At 36.7% G+C, this 25081-nt stretch overlaps 2 protein-coding genes, 1 long non-coding RNA gene and 1 other non-coding gene across 4 annotated transcripts; 2 read left to right on the forward strand and 2 right to left on the reverse strand.

The window, feature by feature from the left end:
- The first annotated feature begins 66 nt into the window (after window positions 1-66).
- On the forward strand, window positions 67-9033 carry LOC127859930 (uncharacterized). The gene is made up of 11 exons (XM_052397564.1): window positions 67-203; window positions 886-1050; window positions 2034-2181; window positions 3304-3514; window positions 3805-3939; window positions 4517-4830; window positions 5069-5179; window positions 6031-6262; window positions 7454-7585; window positions 7840-7964; window positions 8253-9033. The coding sequence occupies exons 2-11, from the start codon at window positions 905-907 to the stop codon at window positions 8595-8597; spliced, it is 1899 nt and encodes a 632-aa protein (XP_052253524.1). The 5' UTR covers window positions 67-203; window positions 886-904; the 3' UTR covers window positions 8598-9033.
- Window positions 1110-1182, reverse strand: Trnar-ucg (transfer RNA arginine (anticodon UCG)). Its single transcript has one exon. It is a non-coding gene; the product is annotated as a tRNA-Arg (tRNA).
- A 7392-nt stretch (window positions 9034-16425) lies between the features above and the next one.
- LOC127859312 (uncharacterized) lies at window positions 16426-19250 on the reverse strand. The gene is made up of 3 exons (XR_008039309.1): window positions 18977-19250; window positions 18442-18689; window positions 16426-16665 (listed from the first exon to the last, which is right to left on the reverse strand). It is a non-coding gene; the product is annotated as an uncharacterized LOC127859312 (long non-coding RNA).
- A 1938-nt stretch (window positions 19251-21188) lies between these two features.
- On the forward strand, window positions 21189-22788 carry LOC127859310 (ctenidin-1-like). The gene is made up of 3 exons (XM_052396585.1): window positions 21189-21280; window positions 21876-22067; window positions 22562-22788. The coding sequence occupies exons 2-3, from the start codon at window positions 21878-21880 to the stop codon at window positions 22702-22704; spliced, it is 333 nt and encodes a 110-aa protein (XP_052252545.1). The 5' UTR covers window positions 21189-21280; window positions 21876-21877; the 3' UTR covers window positions 22705-22788.
- Window positions 22789-25081: the final 2293 nt, after the last annotated feature.

Raw genomic sequence — 25081 nt, forward strand, 5'->3', positions numbered from 1 at the left:
ATATGCCAAGTCCTGACGCGTTATTTTCTTTTATGAAATCACAGCAAAAACCGTAAGTAGTCAGCCATATTTCTAATCATAACAACTTGTAAAATATGCTACTCGACGGTGTGTGATTTAGCGCAATAAATGTAACGTGACGTCATATCCGTTGTTTTTGACGTATCTACAATAAGCAAGCCACCGGTTCGAGTGGACAGTAGGTATGTTGTTTGTCTTATGTTTATTTATTTTTAATAATGTATGTTTCTCAAACTTAAGCTGTATGCAAAATATCATGCACATAGTAAAGCTAATTTATATAATATTTTGTAATTGGTATTACAAATGATTATTAATAAGTTAATGTATCTGTCTGACTTTTTTTGAAAATAAATAAGAGATAAAAACGGCTTTTGGATTTTATTGAACGTCAAACTTTATTGAAATAGCAAACTGATAAACATTTTCCAATTGTATTGAAGTAATACAAACATAAATCATAATATTTTATCCTAAGTAATTTATCAATTCATACACTTACAAATAAACTTTATCAACTGCTGTTGATACAAATCGTAAAAACGAATATTTATTTGGGACGATTGAACTTTACCGGTACGCAACACTTAACATCAAACAGCGTACCCTAACCCTTACCCTAACCCTTAACACCTAACACATAACATCTAACGCAACACCTTATAATCCTTTTTATCCTATATTTTTCCTAAGTATCGGGGGCTACCGCCCCCAAACCCCCGCTTTGTCGATAGTGGTAAACAACTGCGTACCGGTAAAGTTCAATCTAGCCCATTTATTTAGTAACCAATGTAATAATCGTGTTGAAAAATATTTTTGATGCATGCGTTTTAATTCACTACAACATTGCTGATGCGTATTCAGGTGACGTCACTAGACCGAAATGGAGCGGAAAATGACGTCGCCAACAGAGTTTGATGTTGTTCGCGTCAGCCCGCACGTGGATCTCGTGCTTTTCGACAACATCATTAGCTGTTACCAGAGCGACCGTCCCATCACTGCCAACTACGTCATCGGCGAAGAAGTGATGTACGTAACAGTGTTTGTTACAGCCATTCAAATTAATCTAATAAATTATTAAAAACTTTCGACCACGACGAGACTCGAACTCGCAATCTTCTGATTCGAAGTCAGACGCCTTATCCATTAGGCCACGCGGCCGATGACGTGGTGTGTACCACGCATGTTAAACTTTGTTAAATACTATAATGAAATTGTTCTTTACACATCTAAAGCAGTTCGACTGAATTTAACCCAAGTAAATACTGCAATACCAATACTGTGTAAATACCGGCCCAGATAAAACTTCCTGTATTTAAATTTATAAACTTTAATGCAAATTGATGACCTGTTGATTTGACAATAATACAATACTGAAGTAGAAGAATGAAGTTGTAAAAATACCGAGCGTTGTTTAATAGCACATAAAGAACACTGTTTTCTTTACGTACGGATCGTACGAAATAAAACCACGATTCTAACATTAACTGACACATCATTGACATTACTTGTGTTTATACTATGTATGATAAGCCTGATACGCCTGTGCGGACTGTACAGGCTAATCTGTATCGACATTTTACGCACACACATTAAGCCCCGTTTTCCTAAGCGCGGCTTAATTATGTTAATGAGATATACATCAAGTTTTACACCGAACATTTATAATTTCTTATAGGACGATATATAGAATATCAGTGACATTTTGTGTCGGTAGATTATCGATTTTCAGAGGAATGAATATTTTCACGAGTTGCGCAGCCATGAATGCACATTTTTATGATCACAAGTGGGTAATCGATGATCAACTAAAACAACGCATTTTTAATAACGATTAAGCGCGGAAAATAACGTCAAAGCATTTACAGTGAAACTCTATTTGAAACAATGCAGCGTCATTAGATCACTGATATTTTCATATAAACCATAGACAATCATAAACAAAAAGACGCATGTGTAAGAACGATTATTTATGTGTCCATTACATACAACAAAATCGCATTCTATTTCAGTCGGTCCGGCTGGGACTGGGTGGGGGTATTTCCCGTTGGGTGGAACTCCCTGGGCGACTACCTGGTGTACACGTGGGCCCAACCCCTGGGTCTGGACTGCACCGAGCCCCGCCGACGAACTGTGTTCATTCCAGCACAGATGCATCAGGTGAGGCTGCAGAACTTATTATTATATTCACTTTCTGGGGAAATAGGGCTTAATGAATGCGCGTAAAGTAAGGCCTAGATTAGAATGTGCAGTCCGCAAAGGCTAACAAATAATGACACTCTCTGCCTAAACAGGACGTCGTTTAGGAGAGACAATCTTTAAAAAAAAGTCCGTAAGTGTCCTCCGCGATTAGCCTGTGCAGACTAATTTGGTTTAACACTTTACAAACATTCATGAAGCCACTATTTCACGGAACGTGGCGAAATATAATTGAGCCGCGTTCTGAGAAAACTGGGCTAATGCATGTGCGTAAAGTGTCGTCCCAGATTGGCTTGTGCAGTCCGCACAGGCTCATCAGGGACGAAATTTTCCGCCTCATTGGATTTTTGCTAAGAAGAGACTTCATTGAAACGAAAAATGTCATAAAAGCGGAAAGTGTCGTCCCTGATTAGCCTGTGCGGAATGCACAGGCTTATCTGGGACGACTCTTTACGCACATGCATTTTTTTGCCCAGTTTTCTCAGAACACGACTCAATTAATATTAAGCAATGGCGTTGCCAGTCTGTGTTAACATTTCAGGTACTTCATACGCAGTTTTCACAATTGTTAAGCGATTAAGACACGCTTCAAACTATTATAGTATATACTCAATTTTGAATACCTAATATAAACCCGAATCAAATGCCATGGGTAGGAAACAAACATGTTTCTTTAATTTGTAACTTCGAATGACGGATGACCTTGCCATCGGGACTGAGGAAAGCTGACCTAGTCATAATTGAATGATTTAGAACAAACTTGTATTGCCTCATTTCATCAAAATGTGATACCGTTGTACTATGTGTTCATGTGTAATATGTACAAGCGTCGCTCTGAAACAAACCGTGTTTAATGCATGTGCGTAAAGTGTCGTTCCAGATTAGCCCCTTGCAGTCAGTACAGGCTAATCAAGGACGACACTTTCCGCCTTAACTGGTTTTTCACTTGGAAAACAATTCTTTTAAACGACAAATACCGTAAAAACGGAAAAGATCGTCCCTTATTGGACTGGCCTGCACAGGCTAATTTGGGCGAGGCTTTACGAACATTCATTAAATCTGGTACCGTTTAAATAACATCAGATCAGGTCCAATCCACGTGACGTCTACAAACTTCTGTACGTTTCACGTGGCGGAAACGTGCTTGGCGCGAGTCACGCGTTCCACGTGTTTGACGAACAAGAAATGCACGAGTACAACATCGACAGATTGTTTTTTAACACGTGTCATGACCCGGCTGTATCGAGCACACGTCAACTGCCTTTGTCAGGCGGGAAACGAAAAAGCAAGAAAGGTAAAAATGTAAATAAAACTAATTTCAGATGACATTTTATAGTTATAAAATGATTTTTCACAGCTAATGTTGCCGTTTGTTAAGTAAATATTGACATTTGCCTATGGTTTAGTATAGTACTTGCTGGACAATACGAGCTTCCTTCGATGTATCAAAACAAATTTACGGAAAATTAGTCTCTTTTTTCACGTATTACACAGGCAATGTTTGAAGTCACTTGTAAACACATACATACATTTTGAACTAGATCATTTGCATTAAAATTAATAACGGTGTGCATTTGGTTGTAGCTTATAGCCCCGAATCTGACTCATACGAATTGGTGAACGAGCTCACGTGTCCCGTGCCATGCAAGCGTCGGAAAGAGAAGATCCTGACGGTGTTCCGGGATGATGAGACGCTTGTAAACATCCCCAGCTTCACTGGTATGCTGATATTTGGACCTCTATCGGGGAAAACGAGTCTTATTGCATGTTCGTAAAGTATTGTCCCAGATTTTCCTGTGCATTCCTTCAAAGGAAGTCTCGTTTAAACGAAAGGCCAGTTTAATCGGAAAGTGTCGTCCTTGATTAGGCTTTGCGGACTGTACATGTTATCCGTAATCTTTGAGACGACGCTTTACGCAGATGCATTAACCCCATTGTTCGAGAGCAATGTCTACACGTAGAATGTAGAGATTTTGTATTTATGTACATTGACTTATATTAACATGTCTAAAATATTGTTTAAATGTCAAAACTTACTGAAATTAATGAAAGCACAGGCTAAATACTAAGATAATGAATTAGCAAGTGGCTTTAAACGTCACTATTTTAAAATTTCGCTTATGTTTGGATATGCCGAACACATTACCACGTGCATGTAAGAATGCACTCGCTTATATTTTATTTTAAACGACTGAGCTAGACTCGAATAACGATTATTTAATTACGTACCGGTAATCTGTTAAAAACAAACAATTAAATCTGTCCAAAAAAATCACTGGACTTTGACATTTATCAGAATGGGCAGAGAAGCTTCGTTTCATCAACTATCAGTCAATCGTCCAGGAGTACTGCAATAACGTCACCACACCAATACTGTCGTCTAGTCATACGCCGCCAACGTCTTTGACGTCACCATCTTCTTCACTCGCCGTGATACCATACCACTCTCGTGACGTAATGCCAGTGTACAACATCCGGTGGAGCACCCCTTCCGAAACTTCCTGCAGTCGGTTCACGCCGTCAATTGAGTACCCGGAACTTCCTTCGCTGATGGCCGGCCCTTCTTCATTTCTGGACAGTAAATTTGATCTGAAATGCATTAACTGTCAGGTAAGCGTATTACAATCCTGCATTTCCTTGTATCTATGTGTATTTCTCATTTGGTGCACGCTAAGTATATGTTTTTGGAAATACTTGTAGTAATGTGTTATGTTCAAGGCGTAAAATTTTCGTTTGAAAGAGGTTCTAAGCATAAGGTAAAATATTTCGTCTGAAACGATTAAAATATGTCACCTGAAACGAGCATCTAACGAATAATCATCTATTTAATGCAACATACGCCAAGCAGATTGCGAGGACGCTTGTTCGGGATCTGGTTGAAAAAGACGCTCTGCACACAGCCACAATTGAGCGTTTGCAGGCGAAACTCCAAAGATTGACGGCAGCAAATCGGACCAAGGTATACACAGTATAAGAAAGAAATCTTAAAATCACCGTCAAAAATGGTCAAAGAAGCACACAGGATCATGAATCATGTCTGAGAAATTATTGAGCTTTGTTCTGGGAACGTGGGATTAATTTATAAGCCTCACTGGTTAATCATGGACGACACTTTCGGCTTTTATGGATTTATTTGGTTTAAAGTTGGTATCTTCTAAACGAAACTCAAGCTTAGGTTGAATGAGTTTTCCGTGCTAAGCATGTGCGGACTACAAAGCTAAACTGGATGACACTTTACGCACATGCATTAAGCCCATTTTTGTTCCAAGAATGAAGGTAAATTGTGGGTCACTTAGGTATCAATATAAAAGCTCTCTGTCGAATTTTGGTGTTTAAGATGTAGCGCTATCATTGAAAAATACTTCATATTATTGAATTATATATCTGTATTATAGAAAACGTGTTATTGTTGCTGAGTTTGTTGTTACATTCGAAAAAACACACCATGTAATTGCTATAATGAATATATTGTGAAAAAGGAGTGGACTGCATGTGAGTAAAGTGTCGTCCTGGATTGGCCTGTGCAATCCACACAGGCTAATCAGGGACGACACTTTCCGCTTTAATGATATTTTTCGTTTAAAGAAAGTATCTTCTTAGAAAAAATCCATTTTAGGCGGAATGTGTCGTCCCTGATTAGCCTGAGCTTAGAGCTTAAATAAGTGTAATGTTTTTAGCTATTGGATCATGGATTAAAATTAGTAATATCACGGGAATTAATGTTATTACGCACACTGTATAGTATATTGGTTATTTTCTTTTAATTGCAAAATTTAATCTGTGTATTTTGATGTCTTTTTCCTTTTCCAGCGTGAGCGACAACACCAAACCGTCAACTTGATAGACTGGGCGTTGGAGCAAGTCCAAAACGATAACCGGAAGTTGCGGGGCCAGATCGACTTCCTCCAAGAACGTGTGTATGAATTGACCGCCGCTAGAGAGACTGAAAGTCCCGCCCTCATGCCGGCGTCCCCAGTGGAACAAACAACGGACGAGGAGCCCGTGCACGGAACCTGGCTGCTACGGGAACCAAAACGGCTTGGTATGTGGTGTCAATACAGCGGCGCACTTAAAATGATTCGCGCTCTGAGAATACGGGGCTTCATGCATGTGCGCAAAATGTCGTCCCATATATCCCTGTGCAGTCCGCACAGGCTACTCTGGTACGACACAATACGCAAATGCATCAAGGCCCGCTGCCCCAGAGCGCGGTTCATATATTTTCAAATCCATTTTGGTATCACTTTTAAGTTTAAAGGGGCCTTTTCACAGATTTTGGCATATTTTGAAGTTAGTCATTAAATGCTTTATTTTGATAAATGTAACCATTGGATCTTAAAAGCTCCAGTGAAAAATCAAGAGTAAAATTTAAAAAAGGAAAAAAATGTATCTCGCACTGGGGCTCGAATCAGTGACACCCGGAGTCCTGGAGTAAAAACGCATTAGCACTCTCGGCTATTCTGCCGAGTGTTCATGCAGGACGTATTTTATACCTTATATAAGCAATCTTCGTAGTTTCGTAAATTTAAACGACAACAACAGAACTCTCCAACTTATTCAATCGTTTCGCGTTGCAACGCTTTATAATTTTTAGGTTTTTACATCGTCAAAAGATGCATATAATGGCTATATTAGACTATGGTAAATGTTCAGAAATACTATTTCCTCACAAATATCATAACTAAAACGAAAATTTGCGCATCTGAAACAACTTTTTTCAATTTTGTCAATTTACCAAACCGTGAAAAGATCCCTTTAAAGTGATAAAACACAACACACACGCGAACAGAATCTGTGTCAACAACGTCGAAGATAAAATATGTGAAATAAATGCATCGGTATAGATAAAGTATGGCATGCAAACGTGACTAGTAATTACAAAAAATACTTATTTAGTTTAAACTTTAAAGCATCGAAAGGCTCAGGTTTATTGAAACGCTCTCGAGTTCTTTTACCGGGCCTTGTACTTGGTTACTTTGTGGGGAGATCTAAAGAACGCTCCCACAGTGGTGATGGAACCCGTGACCTCCCGGTCGCTAGACAAACACCTAATCCATTACACCACGGCAACTTAAAAAACTATTTGATGCATGTTGTACGTAAGAGTATCTGTTCGGAATTGTCCTCTAGGGTATTTAAGAAAGTGTAGTATTATACGTTGTAATAAGGAGTAAATCTTTGGAAATTAGAATGCTCAATATGTGTACATGTGTATTGCTATTACATTTTTCAGCCCGCTGGAAGCGTGTAGTGGTACGTCAGAGCCGCGCCGTCCAGACGTTACGGCAGTCTAACGTCACGTACCGTAAGCAGCTGCAGCAGCTTCACGCGGAAAATGCGCGACTGAGGAGCCTGATTTCTGCAAGTTGATAATTTTGAAGTACACCAAGATGTGTATTAATGTTTGTAATCGGGAACATCAATCCGTATTTCCTTGGTCAAAATAAATCTTCATCTCTCTATTACTAAATAGGTATTACTAAAGAGGAATTACTAAAAGGTATTACCTAAAGAGGTATTATTAAAGAGGTATTACTAAAGAGGTATTACTAAAGTGGTATTACTAAAGAGGTTTAATAAATGGTTACCGGTATCTCATACAATTTATTTTACAGGGAGCATTCGAGACGAGTCACCGTTTCCGGGAGCTGTCCGAGCAGCTTAACCAGCAGTTTAGGTGTGTGCTTGCGGAAAGGAACAAGGGGCACGACAACGAATGGCTCCTCCGTGCTCGTTCGAGCCAAGTAAGGGTCTTAAAAATGGGCTAGAATTATGTGTTGAATACCCGTGAATTCGAAGTTATAGCATTAGGAGGATCAATATTTAGTTAAATTACATACCTAGTTACCATAGACTCCGTTTCCTTGGAAGAACAAGTAACTTCATTTTCATGTAAGACACATACTAACTCGTTCAGAACTAACTGCACTAATGAATGGATTTATAGCATGTTCTAATTGTGTGGGTGCTTTTTAAGCTTCGTCAAGCGTCTTGATGGACCATAAACATAACAGAACTATAAATTTTATCAGGAAACGACCACGCAGACACAGAAAGTTTCTTTTGCCACATCCGGTACCTTGACAGATCCATCAGCTACTGTGAGCGATGGGGACGCTCCTATCCCCACAACAAGCTCCACGTCGGCGACAACTGAACAGACTTCTGCTTGTTCTACTGGAACGACGGACGCATCAGCAACTCCTAAAGACTTGCCCCGCTGTCACCACGTGAAGAACAAACAAATCTCAAAGCTTCTGAAAAAGGAGCGGACGAAAGTTGACGTCTGCTTTTCCCGCAAGACTGATCCCCGACATGTTAAGGAGCACACAGTGGTCAACAAGAATCGCTGCGATAAGGGAACCAAACAAGAATAGACCTTTGAATGCTGCCAATCCCGCGGACGCTTTATCTCTAGCTTATAACAAATTTGGACCTCATTTCACACAAGATTTTTGGAAAAGCAGATTTCTTTTGGGTATGCATGGCTTCGTATTTCTTAATTGTGGGCCATTTGTAAACATAAACTTTTAATTTACATATAAATTGTTATCTTTAAGTTACAATGTAAAAATCCGCCCTTGGAGGTTTTATAAAATAGCAGCCCATCTGCATTGATTGGTACTGTTAATAACTCCCTTATACATAAATAGCCACAAAAAGAGACAGCTTCCCTTTCCATACCATCCCGATATATGCTATTAATGATATATATCCTAGTAATACAAGTCGCTCTCTGTCGATGATTTAAAATATCACCCGTATTTGTTTGCTCAACAAACCATGCGAACTAAATAAACGAACGAAATTAAATTACTTTGTTTTATTGTATTTTTTTTGTTTGGTGTTTTTACTTGAGCTTTGTTATAAAAAAAAAAGCTGGGCTTAATGCACGTGCGTTAAGTATCGCCGCTGATCACAATGTGCAGTACGCACAGGCTAATCAGGGACCACAATTCCGCATACTGTGTTTAGAAAAGAACTATTCTGCACGAAAATTCAATAACGGCCCAACCTGTCGGTAAATTAAATTGACCTGAGCGGACTTCACAGGCAAATCCGAGATGACACTTTAAACAAATGCATTAGACTCAGTTTTCCCAGAACGCGACCTCATATTGAACAATCGTTAAGCGTTCTGATGTTGAAGAATTTAAAAATGGGACCTTAACTCGAACTGTTTTATATGAGATCATCAAATGCTGTCTGTCAATGATATTGTGAAAATTCTTCTGATTCGTACTTGATACAAATATTTGTGTTATTGAAAATATAGCAAAAGTTGACTATAAGGCGCTTAAGGCAGGAACTTGATTGACGAGTAGATAGACAACAATATTTGAGTTGGTTAATGGGAAAATGAATGAAAAATCATGCGCGGCAAGCTTTCGCGCAGATTAGTAAGGGGCTACCTTGTCCGCTATTAAGGTAATGCAATCTTGTTTGACTTTAAAGGGGCCGTTTAACAGATTTCACGTTTTGGTAAATTGACAAAATTTAAAAAAAAGTTGTTTTAGATTCGTAAGTTTTCGTTTTAGTTATGACTTTTGATCAAATAATAATACTGACCATTTACCATGCTATTAAATATCTATTATACGCGTCTTTTGACGATTTGAAAACCTGAAAATTATAAAGCGTCGTGCGACGCGAAACGATTGAATAATTTGAAAAGTTCTGTTGTTGTCCCTATATTTTGGGAAACTATGAGGATTGCTTATATCGGTAAAAATACATCCGCTGTAATCATGAGCATGGATGGTCAAGTGGCCTAGGCAGGGAGACTTTACTCCAGGACTCCAGGGGTCAGTGGTTTGAGCCCTGTTGAGGGTTACTTTTTTCCTATTTTTAAATTGTATTCTTGTTTTTTTTTACTGGAGAATTTAAGGTCATGTTTAAATTTATCAATATAAAGCATTTAATGACAAGCTTCAATACATGCCAAAACCTGTTAAACGACCCCTTTAAAGCGGACAAGGTAACTCCTGACCAGGCTGAGCGAATACACAGGCTGATCTGGAACTACACTAGCCGCGAATAGAAAAAGACTCATTTTCGCACGACGCGGTTTAACTGTGTTCTTAGTCTTCAGAATGATCAGCGAGAAACATTCGGAATAATATATTAATACAGACTTAGAACAAACACTTACTTTAAATGTTGTATAGAAACAGGAGGGGATGGCTCTACTTATATGATTGAGCAGAACTATGTTTTCAGTCTAATTGTTGTGAATATTGTTATCCTTGTAACTCTCTTCAAAGGGTTTCTATGTATTTTTCGGTGTAGCTGTTTAACCCAACTATTCGACTATTAAGTAAAATAGGACATACATTTTCTACCTTTATTTAAAAGTCAGGATATACGCCTTTGATATTTTTTTATAAAGATATTTCTTGTTTTTAATAATACGAAATATTGTCGATTTTATTAACCAATGATAAAATAATTGTATATGTTATGCGTAACGCAGCGACGCCTCTTTTTGACGATGCTAACAGCATCGTCCAAGGTATCATAATCGTAAAAATAATTCAAACAATGGCGACCTATGTAAAAGACCGAGCCAGTCCGATTGAGATAACTCGATTTTTCAGTTACTTCCCTTTTGCATTCGCCACTGCGTAGGAGATTGCTCGTCATTGATTACATTCTCCTAGCAGAGTTGTCGTTCGTGTTTCAATATTCAACAATGGCCGCCCCCATGAGAGTCTCGAGTCAAAACTTTCTTACTGCATAAATTGGCTTGTTTCGCTATTTAGAAGCTGTCATTTATGATATATGAATTATTTATTCACTTAATCTCCGCTAATGACAACAAAGGATGGAATTCGAAGGATATATTCGATGTGAATGGATCACTTTCTATGGCTTCGCCCATGGGAGACTTGATAACACTCGTGTCAAAACTTTCTTACAGCTTAAATCGGCTTGTTTCGCTATTTAGTAATGCAACAATTCATGGAATTCGAAGGATATATTCAATGTGAATGAAGCACTTTCTGGATCTCGACAGTTTGACAAGGCAAAACTGGCATACTGATGATACTGGTATTTTAGTTATCAATTTAAGTCACATTTTGCTTTATAAATTTTGTTTAAGCATTTTGCGACTTATTGAATGGCTATGATACCCGATATCAACATGTCATATGGGATTTGCATATCACCAAGCTGTCCTGAAATACAACATTGAATACAAACTCTTTACTCAAATTACTGGTAAGTATGAATTATTTCTTCTTTCTATTTAAGAAGTTGATGTTATTACAGTCCAAATAATTAGACGTAATTTACCGTTTAGTCCATGTATATTGACCTCATATTTATAGGATTATATATTATGTTAAAAGGGGCCTTTTCACAGATTTTGACATGTTTTGAAGTAAGTCATTAAATGCTTTATATTGATAAATGTAAACATTGGATATTAAAAGCTAAAATATAATGATGTTTACTTTTATTTTCAAGAATCATAATGCCTCTTTTTAGTTGTATTTAGCCACAAGTTCTTGTCAGCCACTTAAGGGTTATGTGTTGCCTTTCTTTAACTAAATGCAAAATAATTCTACACTTTGAGACATTCATAAAATATTTATGTCTTTACAACACCGACAGGCTAATAAATTTATATATCAAGTACTTCCATACTTACAGGACCATTCTAGGCGGGCAACCTAGCAACCGTGATTTGTTCATATCTTCCTATCAATCTGTTATATGTGTTATGAGTCATTTGTTCGGAGAACATTTAATGTTTGTTATAACTTTTAAATAATTCAATGTTCAAAGTGATATTGACCGATAAACCAACATACTGATTAAAAGGGAATATTTTATTAATTATTTGCATTTTATCTTGCATGAGAAATATTTGCCTAAATGTTTTTCAAACTATAGAGAAATCTATATACAATTAATAATTGACGACGTTTAACAAAAAAAAATAATAGTAAAATGGTTTCCGGATGATAACTCAAGAACGCTTATGCCTAGGATCATGAAACTTAATAGGTAGATTGATCACGACTCGCATTTGACCACTATTGATTTTCAGGTCACTATATCAAAGGTCAAGGTCACGGTGACCAGAAATAGTAAAATGGTTTCCTGATAAAAACTCAAGAACACTTATGCCTAGGATCATGAAACTTCATGTGTACATTGATCATGACTCGCAGATGACCACTATTGATTTTGAGGTCACTAGGTCAAGGTCAAGGTCACGGTGACCCGAAATAGTAAAATGGTTTCCGGATGATAACTCAAGAACGCTTATGCCTAGGATCATGAAACTTCATAGGTTCATTGATCATGACTCACAATGAACCCTATTGATTTTCAGGTCACTAGGTCAAAGGTCAAGTTCACGGTGACCCGAAATAGTAAAATGGTTTCCGGATGATAACTCAGAACGCTTATGCCTAGGATCATGAAATTTCATAGATACATTGATCATGACTCGCATATGACCCCTTTTGAGGTCACTAGGCCAAAGTCAAGGTCACGGTGATCCGAAATAGTTAAATGGTTTCCGGATGATAACTCAAGAACGCTTATGCCTAGGATCATGAAACTTCATAAATACTTTAATCATTACTCGCAGATGATCTCTATTTAATTTCAGGTCACTATGTCAAAGTTCAAGGTCACGGTGACCCGAAATAGTAAAATAGTTTCAGGATAATAACTTAAGAACGTTTATGCCTAGGATCATGAAACTATACAGGTAAATTGATCATGACTCGCAGATGACCCCTAATGATTTTCAGGTCACTAGGTCAAAGGTCAAGGCCACAGTGACTCTACTTTGAAAAATGGTTTCCAAATGATAAGTCAAGAATGCTTACGCCTATGATCATGAAACTTCTTAGGTACATTGATCATGACTTGCAGATGACCCCTATTTACTTTCAGGTCACTAGGTCCAAGGTCACGGTGACTTGACTCAGTAAAATCGTTTCCGGATGATAACACACGAAAGCTTACGACTAGGATCATGAAACTTCATAGGTACATTGATGACCCCTATTGATGTTCAGGTCATTAGGTCAAAGGTCAAGGTCACAGTGAGTCAAAACAGTTAAATGATTTCCGGATGATAACTCAAGAATGCTTACGTCTAGGATCATGAAACTTCATAGGTACATTGATCATGACTTGCATATTACCCCTATTGATGTTTAGGTCACTAGGTCAAAGGTCAAGGTCAAAGTGACTCAAAGCAGTAAAATAGTATCCAGATGATATCTCAAAAATGCTTACGCCTAGGACCATTAAACTTTATAGGTACATTGATCATGACTGGTATATAACCCTTATTGATTTTCAGATCACTTGGTCAAAGGTCAAGGTCACAGTGACTCATAACAGTTAAAAGGTTTCCTGATGATAACTCAAGAAAAGCAAGGCCTAGGATCATGAAACTTCATAGGTTAATTGATCATGACTGGTAGATAATCGCTAATGATTTTCAGGTCACTAGGTCAAATGTCAAGGTCACAGTTACAAAAAATGTATTCACACAATGGCTACCACTACAACTGACAGCCCATATGGGGGCATGCATGTTTTACAAACAGCCCTTGTTTGTCTTATGTTGGTAAATGTTCATCTCTGTCAATTCTAGGTTTAGTTTGAAAGTAGGTCATATGTGGTCCAAACTAGGTCAACAAACCAAATCACAGAAAAGGTTAGTGAACACTCCAGAGGTCACATTTTCTTCCAGATTTTCATGAAAATTGGACAGATTTGAATGTTATCTCGATGAAATAAAGTTTTAGTTTGAAAGTTGGTAGTTTGTCAAAAACTAGGTCATTAGGTCAAAATATAGAAAATCTTAATCAAATCAAAAGCTGAATTTGCAAGTTGGTCCTGGCAGGCTAAAGCTAGGTTACAACTTAGTAAAATCATACAAAAGTTTTTGACACTATAGAAGGAGTTTTGGGTGAGCGATACAGGGCTATCTTGTTTTAGAACAGCCTGTAGTAAGAAAGGGAAGGTATAGTATTTGTTTCAAAAATTACATTTTATTGTTATTGGAAGTAACTGAGCAATTATATGATGTCATAGTTTTGGTTATTTTGCTCACTTGTTATGATGTGACAAGGTGAGCTTTTGTTATCACTCTTTGTTGTATTTTATCCAAAGTTTATTGTGAACACGTAAGATATCATTTTACAATGTTTAAATTTGGGTGTCACCTCTTTGCCAGATTCTTATGAAACTAGTCACCTCTATGCCATTTTTGGTTTCATATTTTATCAAAAATTAGGGAACTAGGTCAAATATAAGAAAAGGTCTGTTAATACTTTAGTGGTCACATTCTCTCTCTGATCCACTTGTAAATTGGTTAGAATATTATTTTAAATGCTTTCAAAGTCAAGCATGAAAGTAGCATATTTAACATTTAGGTCACTAGGTCTAGTCTCAGTGATTAACAGGTCACGTTCCAAAGTGGGTCATGTGCTTCCAAGCATTTGATCAATAAATAAATTCATTAAAATCCATGTTAAAACTTACATGTTTTACCTGATCTTCATGGCAGTTGATCAGAATGTTCAAATAAATAAAAGTAGGATCTCGGTAACAAGACTCAACTAGATCGGATAGACGCAAATAGTTTGTTCATACTCACAATGCCTTTTTTCTAGATCTTCATGAAAAATTAGTTAACACCACTAGGAAACAATCAGTTTCAGGTGAGCCACATTGTGCTGTTAAAGCTTTCTATGTATAGTATAGATTGTTACAAAACCTTGTTTATCAATAAAAATAAATGAAAAAAAAAGGCTTTCTAAAACTTGTAGTCTTGGATGATATATTCATCAACTTTTAATCTACGACAATCTTTTAAAAAGAAAAACAAAGTTTGATTATTATTATACCCCAACATACTGTGATTGGGGGCTAGCACAGGAATTCTCAATTATGTTCCTCGAAAAATAATGGGTTAGCATATTGTTGCTGTTTTATCCAGTTGTCTGTACCATTTCTCCCAAAAGAATTTTAAGTTCAAATATGAGATATTTAGGTAAATAAATTTCATTGAAGGGATGCAGTGTCCAAGAACGAAAACGATCGCACCACAACCATTAACTATTGACCTGCGGATAAATGACAAGCAATAAAAATTACACAATTGCGGTGATGTATATTAACTTAAATGGATGCTTATTTATGCTATGCTTTCCGGTGATTTATACAGAAATTTCAGTGAAATAAACTGGTATTTCACTTTTTTAAACAGTGAAAAATAACAGTGAAAATATCGATATTTGTCGCATTTTTTCTGGGAAAATCGATATTCCACCGAATCCAACAAATATCTTCTATATATCCATCCTTTTCAAAAGCATCGTCAAACCAGTACTTTCAGTACTTTGATGTAATATGACGTCACACAATCTACTCTAGCAATACTAGTTCACAGAACACCATACAGGCATTAATTTCTAAATGAGCCTCGCTCTGGGAAATCGGAGTTAAATGCATGTGCGTAAAATGTCGTCCCAGATTAGCCTGTGCAGTCCATACATGCTTTTCAGGGACGACACATCCTATAAAGTGATATAATGGGCAGTATATAGGTGTCTATCGCAACCGTTGTTTATTTTTTTGGTGTTTTCACTTCATATATACTTATATTTGTTAATGCTGCATCAACATACTAAAACAATACCCCGGAAAGAGAAAAAATCCATTTAAATATCAACCGTTCTTTCGTTTTGACAACTGACGACAAAAATGATTCGATGTACGATGTGAGTCTAAATGTAGTTATCATACAGATTCGTTCATACGACACAGAGACATAATTTTGTTTTACGGATCCTTTCAGCTTAAAGGACTGGGTGAGTCATGTAAAATATCGAAAATAATATATATTTTTTTATAAACAATTGGTAGCAAGATGAATTGTAGATAATTGGTCAGTTACCACATTTTAACTTATTCTTTTGACCTGTTTATTCTTTTCAGCATAATTCAACAGTGAAAAATGCCCATAATATCACTTTAAAGAAAATCGAGTTAAGGCAGACACTGTCGTCCTAGATAAGCATGTGCGGACTGCACGTGCTTATCCTAGACGACACTTTACGAAATGCATCAAGTGCCGTTTTTCCAGCGAGACTCGCATATAAACAACACTAAAGTCAAACATTTCAATTAACATTGTTTTCTTTTTAATTGAAACACAAAGGCAATATATATATAATCTCAGAACGGAAATAAATTCATTCACTCATATTTAATACATGGAAGGCAATTTAACCAGTTCCAGATGATTTGGCACTTGCGGAAATGGCATTTTCTTTAGGAGTCGAAATGTAACTCAATCGGGGATAATTAACCCGAAAGTTATCTAACCGGAAATGGATCCAAGGACGCCGCCGTTCCCGTTACTAGGGAACAGAATCTTGACAAGGAACACGAACAGGAACACTGTAATGCGGAAAATGGATGAAAATATTAAATCAAATCTCGTATATGCTTTATAAGAAAACAGGGTGATTTATAAAAATGAGCGCCATTTGTATCACTCAGCAAAACACCCTCGAAACCAAATCATACATGCTATTGCTTTTTTATCTATCAGACAAGTAAATATATAAGAACGTTGAAGAAATCGATGAAACGATTTAATCAGGCGTCATATTCTTAATAATATGACAATGAGAATTATATGGGCCTTGCTCTGAGAAAAAGGGGTTAAATGCAGATGCGTAAAGTGTCGTCCCAGATAAGTATGTGCAGTACGCTTTTATGATATTTTTTTCAAAAAAATCCAGTTTATGCGGAAAGTGTCGTACCTTACTGCACAGTTGCACAGAACGCTCATGCATTAATCCCCCTTTTCACAGAACGCGGCACATATAAATGAGCGCTATTTGCATGACTCAGTGAAACGCCATGGTAAAAACAAATAATGTATGCTATTATATTTGTCCTCTACCATGCACATATCCGATATAAAAGATCAAAAGTAAAGATATGAGCATGCTGCACGGGTCTCTCATGGTTTGTGAAGGCTAGTATGTAAATTAAGCTCGTTAATGTAAATATGCGATGGTATAGATCTGTATAGATTATTTAAAAAAGATATAACCACATCCCACCCACGGAAGATGTATTTTGAATGAAACACAAACACTTAAATTAATAGTTACTTAGCTATTGGTACTCTAAAATTTATTGTTAAATTCGAATTAAAAACATTGATGGTTTTAGCATTGTTAACAGACAAAAGTCGCATTGTTTAATAGATGCTTAAAGTGATATTATGGGCATCTAACAGTTTATAGGTGTCTATCGCAACATTTGTTTATTTTTGGTGTTTTCACTTCATATACATTTATATTTGTTAATGTAGCATCAACATACTTAAACAATATCCCGGAAAGAGAAAAATAATGCGTTTGAATATCAACCGTTCTTTCGTTTGACAACTGATCATGCATGTACGATGTAAACCTAAATTTAGTTTTAGAGCAGATTCGTTCAAACGACACAAAGACACAATTTTGTTCTACGGAGCATTTCAGCTTAGAGGACTGGGTAAGTCACGTAAGAATATCGAATATAAAATATATTTTTATAAACAACTGATAGCAAGATGAGTTGCAGATAATTGGTCAGTAACCACATTTTAACTAACTCTTTTGACCTGTTAATTCTTTTCAGCTCAATTCAACAGTGAAAAATGCCCATAATATCACTTTAACTCTAGAAAATCGAAAAAAGTATGTGCGTAAAGTGACGCCCAACGTTAGCCTGCGAAGTCCACAGATGCTAATCAGGGACGTAAATTTTCGTTTTAAGGTATTTTTCGTTTAAATAAAGTCTCTTCTTAGCAAAATCCAGTTTAGGTGGAAAGTGTCGCCCCTTTTGAGCCTATGGGACGACTATTTACGCACATGCATCAAGTCATGTTTCCGCAGAGCTCATATGGAATATAGCATAGCTTTGTCTTATTTCTACAAATTACAGGTGCAGAATTGCAAGTTCGATTGTTTGCGTATGTACTAACTTTTCTTTCGAAATGAGCACGTACATATACTAGCAATAAATGATTTCATGCCATGTTCACTGAGTAAAATATAATCAAATGCTCCATTTATTTAACTTCGTCTATTTTATAAACAAATGAGATATACTGAACACGTAGCCAAAATCTAAAACAGTAAAACTCATTATATAAAGCTTTTCAAGCAAACTTACAGTAAATCAAACTTCCAAATATTCCATTACTGCCACCTAGCGGGACACCCTGACCGCTGCCGACGCCGATTGCCGGAAGTCCGAAAAATCCATATCCGGTTCCGTAAGAGCCATAGTGATCGGAGAATGCAGTACCCGGATACGCTTGGCCGAATGTCGTCTGCGTGTTTGTGACACTTCCGTAACTCATAACGAGGCCTACGCATGCACACTGCGCAATAAGAACTGCAACGAACTTGTTCATGATTCTGAAATTTGAGCAGAATAAAATTCAATCAAGTGTCCTTAAAGTTCACTGTTTATATAATTACAATACATACTATACTTTTTTTACAAACGTCTTTTTTTTTCAAATATTGAATCATAAATTCATGAACAATTTTAAGTTGAGCTATTAAAAAGTCTGTTTCATAACAAATATAAATTTTGAGTTTCTAAATAATGCATTTTGTTACTAAAATGAAAACAATTGATATTAAACGAGAAATTAAATGCATACATGTACATATTCTGTAAAAACAATAATGTAACGTACCCTGGTGAAATATTTCTTCAAATCTTTATCGCGATGTAGAGAGCTCAGCAGTGAATTGATGTGAATCCCAAAACGTGGTTGTATATATAGGTATCAAATGTGTTAAGGATGGATATCTCGCTAATATCTCTTCCGATCAAGCTAACCAGCTATTCGCCTGACGTAACGGAAACGTTGACCATAATTCACACCTCTACGTATCGATAAACGTGTGTATTTCCGTTATTGCGTGTTATATGGTAATACTCCACCCAGATACTCACGAAAGGGAGTGCTAAACTATTGAATACATGGACACAAATTATGTTAGTTCACAATCAGAAGTAATAGGGGAAACACTTGATGTAACAAAACACGACTCTGAGCGTCTCACTCTTACAAGTTTCACATTATAGAATATGAGTTTGATAAATTTTCGTTTGAACAGACGACACTGCCGACAATAAGTTTAATATTAATTATATGTTGTAGAATCATCGTTTACCTATTAGAAAACGCTATTATATTTGTAAACATAAAACATTAACCTGACTTACACTAAGAAAGCAATAGTGTGCGACCCGAAAGAAATGAAAGTTTCTGCAATTAAAATGCACGTGATAATTTATACGAGTTGTAGTAAAGCACATTACATGGCACAATGAATGCCAATATAAGTTCACTTGTACGTTACTAAAATTCAATTATCAACATTTATTTTAAGGTTGACCGTAATCAAAATGGTATTAAGATTGGCCATTTCCATGTACCTTCCTATAATTATACGAGACCGGGACGTTTTTTGTCTGAAATGGATGACCACATAACAGCGCATGTATACATCTATCCACAGAACATGAAATGTGTAGGAAAACATGCATATGGTGGACAAGAGTATTAAAATTCATAATTTTATCTTGATATCAAACTATATCAATAAGGAGATAATATTAAATCGTTGTTCTAAGATCAGACACAGTAACGGATGTTGCAAAGTAGAGTGAAAAGTAGGGGCAGAGTGAAAAGTAGGGGCAGTGTGAAATGTAAGGGGCAGAGTGAAAAGTAGGGGCAGAGTGAAAATTAGAGGAAGAGTGAAAAGTAGGGGCCGAGTGAAAAGTAGGGGCAGAGTGAAAGGTAGGGGCAGAGTGAAAAGTAGGGGCAAAGTTAACAGCCGAACACAGTTGAGTACCGGATGTTCCAAAGTAAGGGAAGGGTGAACATCGGAACCAAAATGAGTACCAGACGTTGCAACGCATGGTAGAAGTTAAAAGCCGAACAAGTGTCATAAGATGAAAACAGAAATAGCCAGGTTTGTAGTTTCTAGCTCCAGAGCGCCGGTTTAACCCCAATAGCTTTACATTGACTGTTTCAAAACGCTGACCCCTGTTTTACATGTCTGTTTGTGTTTGTTAAGTCCCTTGCCATGCATGAAAGACCTTGTGCTATAAAATGACTTCAACTGTTTAATGTAATCTTCCTTTATTTGTGTTTATTCGAAAGCCATTGAAAATATGCCAATACAGATAAAATGGCAAAAAATGTTTCGTCATGACCCATCTAGGGATTGGATGGCGGGGGAGGGGGGGTCGAGGTCAGGGATTGAATGGCGGGGGAGGGGTCGAGGTCAGGGATTGGATGGCGGGGGAGGGGTCGAGGTCAGGGATTGGATGGCGGGGGAGGGGTCGAGGTCAGGGATTAGATGGCGGGGTAGGGGTTGAGGTCAGGGATTGGATGGCGGGGGAGGGTTCGAGGTCAGGGATTGGATGGCGGGGAGGGGTCGAGGTAAAAAGCATAATTATATGATCTGTTTCAAAACATATTGTTATATAAGAGTTTTTAGTTTTCTTTTAAAAACAGCTGAAGCAATTTATTAATTTACTGTTGAATAGTTTGAAAGTTGACCACACACGCATGGACGACATTACAAAACATCCGCTGTTATTTTTCTTTATTGATTCATTTAACATCGATTTAAACTAATAATGCCGCCGGGGATTCACAACCGATGATTAACAGCGTTGACGTAATACGATCATTATTAACGTTAAATAAAGCACATGAAAGTAAACTTTTCTAAGAATTTACTTCAACCTCACCTCTGAAAACATGAACATCAAAAGGCACTGGTAACAATCCCTCATATCAGATAATTCATAATTTAGACTTTCAAATGAAATATGTTTTAACAAAAATATTTCCTTATTCCGGTGTGATCCCGCTATAAAGGCCGCTATGGGACGGGCTTAAGTCAGATAACCAAGGATCGACCCAGGAATCAAACTCGTGTCTTTCAGTGTTGTGAGGAATACCGTTGTGCCAAATCAAGTAAGTCAACTTTAATAAGTTTATTGTTTTTTTATTTTGAAAACATTTCACGATATAGCATTACATGTTTTATTGGTTTATTGTTATTTATAAACTGGCATCTAAATAAAACTTTTACTAACAAAATTCTGTATTGTTTACATCAGTGTGCCAGTAAAGATAAAGCAAAACGGACAGTCCTTGACAATTATGCGTACATGAGAAAAAAAATAACTCTGACAAATCGTATTGTAAGCTTTCGACTTAACGAATATTGCAAAAAATAATATACAGATATCGTATTTCATTAAACAAATGACAATTATTGGTATTGCCTACTGACCGGGAAAACGCAGCAAGTTAAACATAAATATTTCAATTATGTTTCATCCATACGCGGTCAAGATAACCGTTTTAATTTTTTAATAATTCTAGTAATCTAATGTTTTCTTTCTATTAGCTGAAAGAAATTTTACAATTTGATTAAATCATCCCTAAACAAATAAATGCAAACAATTTGTTCTTGTCATTTTGATATGTTATTCCGACAGAAAAAAACGGTTAGCAGTGGTTTTAAATTGTATTTTGTTGACCGTTGAAATTTAACTTTTTTCAGAAATGAACAAACTTACCATCGTCCTTTTTCTGGTCGTGTGCAGCTGCGCATGCGCAGTGCTCGGTACGGGGATGTACGGGATCTCTCCGGTGGGGTACGGAATGGGGTACGGAGGAGTGTCGGTAGGATCCGGGATGTTCGGTGCTTCCGGTGCAGCAGGGTTCGGGGGACTGTTCCAGACCCTGATTCAATGTTAGTAGCCCCAGAAACGACGACGTGCTCTCTTAATAAATGATAAAATGAATTATTATAAAAACAAACACCATTATAATCAAACATGAATTCTACATCTATCATCAAGAAACATGCTGCTTAAAGGATCTTTATTACCATGGTAGACGTTCTAGTAAAAAGACACTGCAAAAATAAATACGAGAAACAAATAGTGAGCGCCTATATTCTGAAAATATGAAACACGTGTTGTTTTTTATTTCAATCTCACGTGAAATTAATACAAATATCTACCCATTTATGCGTATAGTGGACGCTCCCATCCTTCTAAAATGGATCAATTCATTCCCAAAATTAGGGATGTTTAAAGTACATTTATTTCTATATTTAGAATATTTCTTACAGAAATTCCTCTAATAAAACAGCGCAGACCCTATCAAGTAGTATAGCATCAACATAAAATAATTTCCGATGTGTTTGCAACGGTTTGTTTATCCGTGTTATTCTTATTCCAGTATTCGTGTTTGTGTTCATTATCAACCTGCTCTTCTCGAACGGAGGCGGTCTGTTGGGAGGACAGAACGGAGGCGGTCTGTTGGGAGGACAGAACGGAGGCGGTCTGTTTGGAGGACAGAAGACACGGGCCGATTCTTACTAAACAACGTACCTTCTCAACAACCATCGATAATCACTAAATCCTGTCGGGTGCAGACAACCTAGAAAAGAATTTTAAAAAGAAACATCTTCATAATACCGTTCTTTCTCTACCATCAATTGGTATACAATATACTGTAAAACTGAGCAAGTTTTATATATACATGACTTTTCTTGATCATTAAAAAAATTATGAAAATGCTCGGAATAAATACATGGAATATGAAATAAAGAAGCTTTAAGCAAATGCATAATACTAGCATAATGCATGAACATTATTTTTCATTCTTATTGTTGTTTATGTTTACCACTGTGATATATAGCAATATTTCAAACATAAAGTTACGTACAATAAAAATTGCGTTTATTGTTATTAATTGAACTCACAGTCTGATAGTATTTGACAGATATTTCACCGTTTCCGATTTGCATGTAAGGGGTCTACATATTATAATAATTAATGTATAAATCTTAAGCAACGGTGTCGTGTACCTCGACATGAGAAAATTTGATCCTCGCTCTGTGAGAAGGGGGTTGAATGCATGCGCGTTGAGTGTCGTCCAAAATTTGCCTGACCAGGCTAATAGGGAAGACTCTTTAAGCATACACAGGATATTCGCGCAGAAGAAACTTCCCTTAAATGCCACAAAAAGCATAAAGTGTCGTTCCTGATTAGCCTATGTGGACTGCGCAGGCTTATCTGAGATGACCATTGACGCACATGAATTACGCCCCGTTTGCCAGAACGAGGCTCCCTTGATGATACGCGATAGACGGTCACTCAGTAAATCAAACCCCACGCAGAGTTGTCGTTCCTTGCTCTTACATACATTCCCTGCCGTCACAAGAAAATTGGAACAGATTGTGTAGGAATTTTATTTTATTGGTTTAAGTATTATAATTTGAAACGTTGTATCATTTTCTTTTACATTTTGAAAATAGTGTATAAGCTTAGGTTCATAATAAACAAAATTATTACCTAAATTAAAAAAGTAAAAATAACAACGGTAAAATCATTGTACCACGTGGCTAGGCTATCATCACGTGGTTGGTTATGAAGGCAGTGATTAATGTCAAATTTAAACTATTGTTTTCTAACTCAGTCAAAATTTACGCATGAGTTTGGTGCAGAGTCGCCCTTACATATTACTGTTCAGTACTACCACGAATCGTGTGACAGGGAACACAGACATATGACCAGCGTTCAAGCTGTTCAGTAGAAAAGTGTGTGTGTGTGTGGGGGGGGGGGGGGGGGCGAGTAAGTCGTAAATATAAATGGAATGGGTTGTTCTCTGTAAAAAGGGAATTAAATGCATGTGCGTAAAGCGTCGTCCCAGATTAGCCTATGCAGTCCGTTTGTGTGATATAATCTATTAAGGAAGTCTCTTCTTAGCAAAAATACAGTTTAGGCGACATGTGCCGTCCCTGATTAGCCTGTGCGGACTACACAGTCTACTATGTGCTACATTTACGCACATGCATTAAACCCCATTTTCACAGAGCATGGTCCAAATATTTAAGTTTTTACACAATTAGAGTATTTTACATTTTCAACAATTACTGAAAACGATTCCGCTAGAATGTTCAAGCTTTTTTAGTTTGTCGTAGTCACATATCTTGAGACCATGTGAACATACATTAAATTTAAATTTTATTCGAATTGGCACAAATGAACTGGGCACATTTTATGACGATTGTGAAATACATGTAATTGTAATCTACATGTGTACAGAGAGAAAGCATTGTTTACGCTTTCAATTCAGCCATTTATGGAAATCTGTCCCGCTTTCCGATGGTCTTTTTTTAAAGCCATTTCGGTCATTTATGGAAAATTACCGGAGAAATATGTTCACAAATAACGACAGTGCCCTTTTTATGCAAATATTATATATTTTTTATTTCTGTAAGATAAATGAAATTGTTTCTGCAAAACTACAAACGAATATATCTAAATCAGTATTGGTCTTATCCGTTGATTTTATAAAAGCACATTTTTCAATCACACTGCACGAACATAATGTCAAAGGGCGACGATTTCGTACATAGTTTATTGTTTATAACTTGCAGTGTTCTCCCTTGCAAAGCTGAATTAATAAACCATGCTATCAATATAATGTAAAACAGTAAAACTCACTTTCACAACGACATAACAGTTCGTGGTATAAATCGTTTATTTCCGTTTAACATTTATACTTTAAATAAACCTTCGAATATGACATATTAAACCTTCGAATATGACATATTATTTTTCTTCAAATCGGGTCGTTATAAATATCACAGGTGGTTAGCGTGTGGCTATGATATTAATTAGTGAAAACATCATTTTGAATGATAAATAATCATATTATAACGAAAAATTAACTTTTCTGAAAAAAAATATT

This window comes from Dreissena polymorpha, chromosome 15 (assembly GCF_020536995.1).
Source record: "Dreissena polymorpha isolate Duluth1 chromosome 15, UMN_Dpol_1.0, whole genome shotgun sequence".
Classification (NCBI taxonomy): domain Eukaryota; kingdom Metazoa; phylum Mollusca; class Bivalvia; order Myida; family Dreissenidae; genus Dreissena; species Dreissena polymorpha.

Excerpts from the sequence above, each read along its gene's own strand:
- LOC127859310 (XM_052396585.1), top strand. The coding sequence starts at position 21,878 with ATGAACAAACTTACCATCGTCCTTTTTCTGGTCGTGTGCAGCTGCGCA. Across the intron at positions 22,068-22,561 it reads GTTCCAGACCCTGATTCAAT|TATTCGTGTTTGTGTTCATT; the intron begins GTTAGTAGCCCC and ends TTCTTATTCCAG.
- LOC127859930 (XM_052397564.1), top strand. The coding sequence starts at position 905 with ATGGAGCGGAAAATGACGTCGCCAACAGAGTTTGATGTTGTTCGCGTC. Across the intron at positions 3,940-4,516 it reads AAACATCCCCAGCTTCACTG|AATGGGCAGAGAAGCTTCGT; the intron begins GTATGCTGATAT and ends GACATTTATCAG. Across the intron at positions 4,831-5,068 it reads TGAAATGCATTAACTGTCAG|ATTGCGAGGACGCTTGTTCG; the intron begins GTAAGCGTATTA and ends TACGCCAAGCAG.